Source organism: Gymnoscopelus braueri (genome assembly GCF_963280865.1).
Source record: "Gymnoscopelus braueri genome assembly, chromosome: 18".
NCBI lineage: Eukaryota > Metazoa > Chordata > Actinopteri > Myctophiformes > Myctophidae > Gymnoscopelus > Gymnoscopelus braueri.
The window spans coordinates 37,364,611-37,369,533 of NC_137618.1; the positions used below are offsets into that span (position 1 = coordinate 37,364,611).

Below are 4,923 nucleotides of genomic sequence, written 5' to 3' on the forward strand. Positions count from 1 at the left end.
CTGCTTTTTTCACATTTGCCTTTCGTAGCGCCACCAGGAGGCCGACTTATGTAAAACAAATGTTTTGATTTAATCCTTCAGAATGTATCAAAATTTCACGCAAAGCGGTACACATGATCTCTATAGTCATGTGATCAAGATGGATCTGTTTAATTTTTCATATTCCAACCTGATTGGCTAACATTGACATCTAAAGTTTGCAGGAGTGGCCCGTTTTGAACAAATAACACTCTTTTAACATTGCCCTATTATAGCGCCACCAGGAGGCCAATTTTTGCAACACTTTTCTTTTTTATATTACTCCTACAAATGTTGTCCAATCATGCAAATCGGTACCAAGTCAAGTGATCAAGATGGTTCTGTCCGATTTTTCATATTCCATCCTGATTGGCAAATTCTGAACATTGCTGCCCCACAATAACCTACCTGACCTGGCGGAGACCTGTGCTCCGAGGAGCACTTTTTCTAGTTTTTTTTATCACCGGGGATATGTTTTAACCCTTTTTCTACCTGTGTCCCTTTTATACCCATACACTGTATATGGAGATCTCTGATGTCAGTCCTTGTCCCTTTTATGCCAATATATGGAAATCCCTGATGTCATCAGTACATGCCCATACTGTATATTGGAATGTCCACGTATGGGCATATTAGTTGGATCCGTGGTTCTGGACAACTGGATATCCAAACTACTCGACGGCGAGCACCGTCCTTGCCGCTGCTCGCCGAGTTTGAAGTCGGTCAGTCCCATATATGCATATGACCTTATATGGGTATAGTGGTCGGTTCTGTGGCTCTAGACAACCGGATCTCTGTATATGTCAGTCCTTGTCCCTTACATGGCCATATATGGAGACCGCTGATGTCATCAGTATATGCCCAGGATAAGGAGTTCCCAATACAGCTACGTCCAAATATGGACGTAGCTGTATTGGGAACTCCTTATATGGTTATGGCTGAGTCATTGTGACATGAGTGTTATGTCAGAGGTCCGCCGGTAAGCTATATAAGGATGATGTCAGGGGGAGCCCCATGGAAGAGAGCTACCAGTCTGAAAGGCAACGTAATTTCTCCAACCACCGATTCATCAAGCTTTGAAAGACTGAGAGCGGAGTGGTGTTGCTTGAAGGCAGCAGGCACTGAAGTGATTGCAGCAGAAAGATGGAGCACAACCCTAGCGCGGCAGACGACAATGTGAAGATATGGAAAATCAAGAAGCTAATCAAAAGTTTGGAGGCTGCCCGTGGTAATGGCACCAGTATGATCTCATTGATCATTCATCCGAAGGATCAGATATCTAGACAGGCCAAGATGTTGGCTGATGAGTTTGGCACCGCCTCCAACATCAAGAGTAGAGTCAACAGACTCTCTGTGCTTGGAGCCATCACCTCTGCACGGGAGAGGCTAAAACCCTACAACAAAGTCCCACCTAATGGTTTGGTGGTGTATTGCGGCACAATTGTGACAGAGGAAGGCAAAGAGAAGAAAGTCAAAATTGACTTTGAACCATTCAAACCAATCAACACTTCCTTGTACCTCTGTGACAGCAAGTTCCACACCGATGCATTGACAGCCCTGCTCTCTGATGACAGCAAGTTTGGCTTTATTGTGATCGACGGCAGTGGGGCCCTGTTTGGTACACTGCAGGGAAACAGCAGAGAGGTGCTGCACAAATTCACAGTTGACTTGCCCAAGAAGCACGGCAGAGGAGGACAGTCAGCTCTGCGTTTTGCCCGTTTGAGGATGGAGAAGAGACACAACTATGTGAGGAAGGTGGCTGAGACGGCCGTCCAGCTCTTTGTGTCCAACAACAAGGTAAATGTAGCCGGGATGGTCCTGGCTGGCTCTGCTGACTTGAAGACTGAACTCAGCCTGTCTGATATGTTTGACCCGAGGTTACGGGCAAAGCAGCTGAAGCTGGTGGATATATCCTACGGGGGAGAAAATGGTTTCAACCAGGCCATCGAGCTCTCTGCAGACGTCCTCTCCAATGTCAAGTTCATCCAGGAAACTAAGCTTTTAAAGCTATACTTTGAGGAGATGTCAGACAAGAAGGACAACGGGAAGTACTGCTTTGGGGTGGAGGACACACTGAAAGCCATGGAAATGGGAGCAATGGAGACCCTCCTGGTCTACGAGAACTTAGATACTATGCGCTATATTCTCCATGTGCACGGCACAGAGCGTAATGGAGATGAGACTGATGAGAAGACCTTGTATTTAACACCAGAGCAGGAGAAGGACAAGTCCTATTTCACAGACAAGGAGACGGGGCAGGAACATGAGCTGATTGAGAGCATGCCCCTGCTTGAATGGTTCGCTGACAACTACAAGAAGTTTGGAGCCATGTTGGAGATAGTCACAGACAAGAGCCAGCAGGGTTCTCAGTTTGTCAATGGCTTTGGAGGCATCGGGGGTATTTTACGGTACAAGGTGGATTTCCAAGGCGCAGAGTACCAAGGAGAGGATGATGAGTTATTTGATCTGGATGAGTACGAGGTGTCTGGTTCTGAATTCTGATACTGGGAGGAAAACGAAAAGGAATGAATAAAGAAATAAGGAAAGATCTCACTTTTGCAGCATGTGAGAGAGGGGGAGCCAAATCAGCAGACACACACAGACCTTCCTCCCTTAAGCCAATTTTAATATAGGATTGAATTGCATTGAATACTGTAGATGTATACACATGTGTATGCATGGACAGACAGTTGTAGATAAAAAGGAGACAAAGAGCGGTAAACAGATGAGAGATGGAGGCTGTTTTGTTTTCCCAGCTGCTCATTTAACCTTATTCATCTCCAGACCAGATGAAGGGAAGAGAACATGTGATGTGTAAATTCACCAGACAAACAGAACATCCAGTGCGGTCTGCACAACACAATACTATGAATTATGTAATGAATTAACTGTAATAGAATACTATTCATTTTCTATTCATGTTAGGAAAAAAGACTATCCTGAACATGTTTAACTTGAACAAAGCCAGGATTTAAATGTAGGCTATATTATTTTGAATATAAATAACCTAATAGTTGTGTGTGATTATAGCAGATACACACACCCATTTTAATTCAAAACAGTCATCTGAGAAATTATATGATATCTAGCCGGGCCATCATCTCTGCTCTGCTCTTATGGATGTTAAAAGTATACTGCTTAATATACATATTAATATACTGCAACAGGCAATAGTCAGGAATGGTTACATCATGGCAAAGTAACATTACATTATAGGTATTTACCATACACTCAAACAATGACAGGGTCAAGGATCTGCAATCTGAGGGTTATGCCTTTCTATGTGCCATTGTAAGACTGCCCCCCAGTGGTATTATCATGCTACTGATGTGACTACACCATGCCTTCAAACCAAACATCATTTAACATTCTTTATTTAGAAAAGGAGGAGAAGAACCTGTCAGGATAAGGAATTGGTTATGCGTGAATGGAGATGAAGGGGGAGGAGGGAATAGGCGTGGGGAGGAAGGGAAGGGGATGAGGGATGTGGGGGTGAGGATGAAGGGGCGATGATGTGAGGACAGGGAGGTGAGGATGAAAGGGGTGAGGAATGAGGATGTGTGAGAGTGATGACGAGGGGCACGAATGATTAAGTGAGGAAGGGAGGTGATGGAGGGGGGAGTGAGGATGAGGGTGTGAGGATGAAGGGCCGATGACGATGGCGTGTTGAGGATGGGGATGGGTTTTGAAAGTAGACAATGCCTGAAGTATTTTGTGTGTACAATAAAGAGACAGGAAATGACTAAGTTCCATTTGTGTGTGTGTGTGTGTGTGTGTGTGTGTGTGTGTGTGTGTGTGTGTGTGTGTGTGTGTGTGTGTGTGTGTGTGTGTGTGTGTGTGTGTGTGTGTGTGTGTGTGTGTGTGTGTGTGTGTGTGTGTGTGTGTGCGTGCGTGCGTGCGTGCGAGAGAGACTAAAAACAACCGCTTGCTACATGTCCATCATTATCTGCCTTGATTAATCTGAATGTTTGTTTTGTTATTGCATTTCCCATGTGAGCTCATTTTGAAAAGTGTATATTGAATATTGTATTGCAGGGGAAAAGTGAAGATTTTGATTTTGATTCCATGGAACGGTGCATTAACGACCTGGTGACCTATGATGACGTGTCAATGTTGTCAGCTACTGGGAAGGTCGGAGGTCAAGACATTTCAGAGAAAAGGGAATTAGAATCTCAAGAAGGGGAAGTGTACCAGATTACCTGATTGAGTAATCATTATTAGGAAATGTGCCCAATGCCCATAAAATCACATGTGTCTGCTTAAATCAGTTAACATGAGTTTAATGGAAGGTTGGATAAAATAAGAGAACAGAATAAGGCTAACCATGGGATAGGAGATCAGTGGTTCAGTGGTATCAGTGATTCTTAGTCAGGGTGGTGGTCCCTGGTTCACAATCAGTTGAAAACCCCTGTTGTATTGCATATTTTTATAATATATTCTTGTAGATCAATTACTCCAGCCACAGTTTCTTCTTTCCAAAGCACTCAAACATGCACAGTTAAAACCACAACTGTGACACAAGCTTTGCCCTTTTAGGAAACCCGATAAAATCATCTATTCATTCCATGAAAAACACAATTTCTTTCTTAAAACCCAATTCATACAATGTTGCTTGCTGAAAATAACCGGGGGAAAAAATATATAATATTGTAAATGGTTAATATAAATTAACCATCAGAAGTGAGCTTAACCTGTCTTATTTCAATAACTTTACAAGCGTATACACCTCCAACCACGCTTCCTTCCTTAAACTTTGTGGCATGTTTCCTATTAGTTAGAGACATCCGTGAAGTTTCACTATTTCTATTGTTGCAGTCATGTCTAGCAGACTTGTCAAGGCAGCTCTACTTTCTGTGCATCTGCTGTTATTGGTCATCTTAATGCTCAATGAGTTTGCAGGTACAG

The 4,923-nt window shown here is 43.4% G+C and overlaps 1 protein-coding gene across 1 annotated transcript; it reads left to right on the forward strand.

Annotated features, from left to right (window-relative positions):
• Positions 1-1,161: 1,161 nt before the first annotated feature.
• Positions 1,162-2,520, forward strand: LOC308073347 (eukaryotic peptide chain release factor subunit 1-like; the record flags this gene model as incomplete). Its single annotated transcript, XM_080412219.1, has 1 exon — positions 1,162-2,520. One exon carries the CDS (start codon positions 1,162-1,164, stop codon positions 2,518-2,520), a length of 1,359 nt encoding a protein of 452 aa, XP_080268345.1.
• Positions 2,521-4,923: the final 2,403 nt, after the last annotated feature.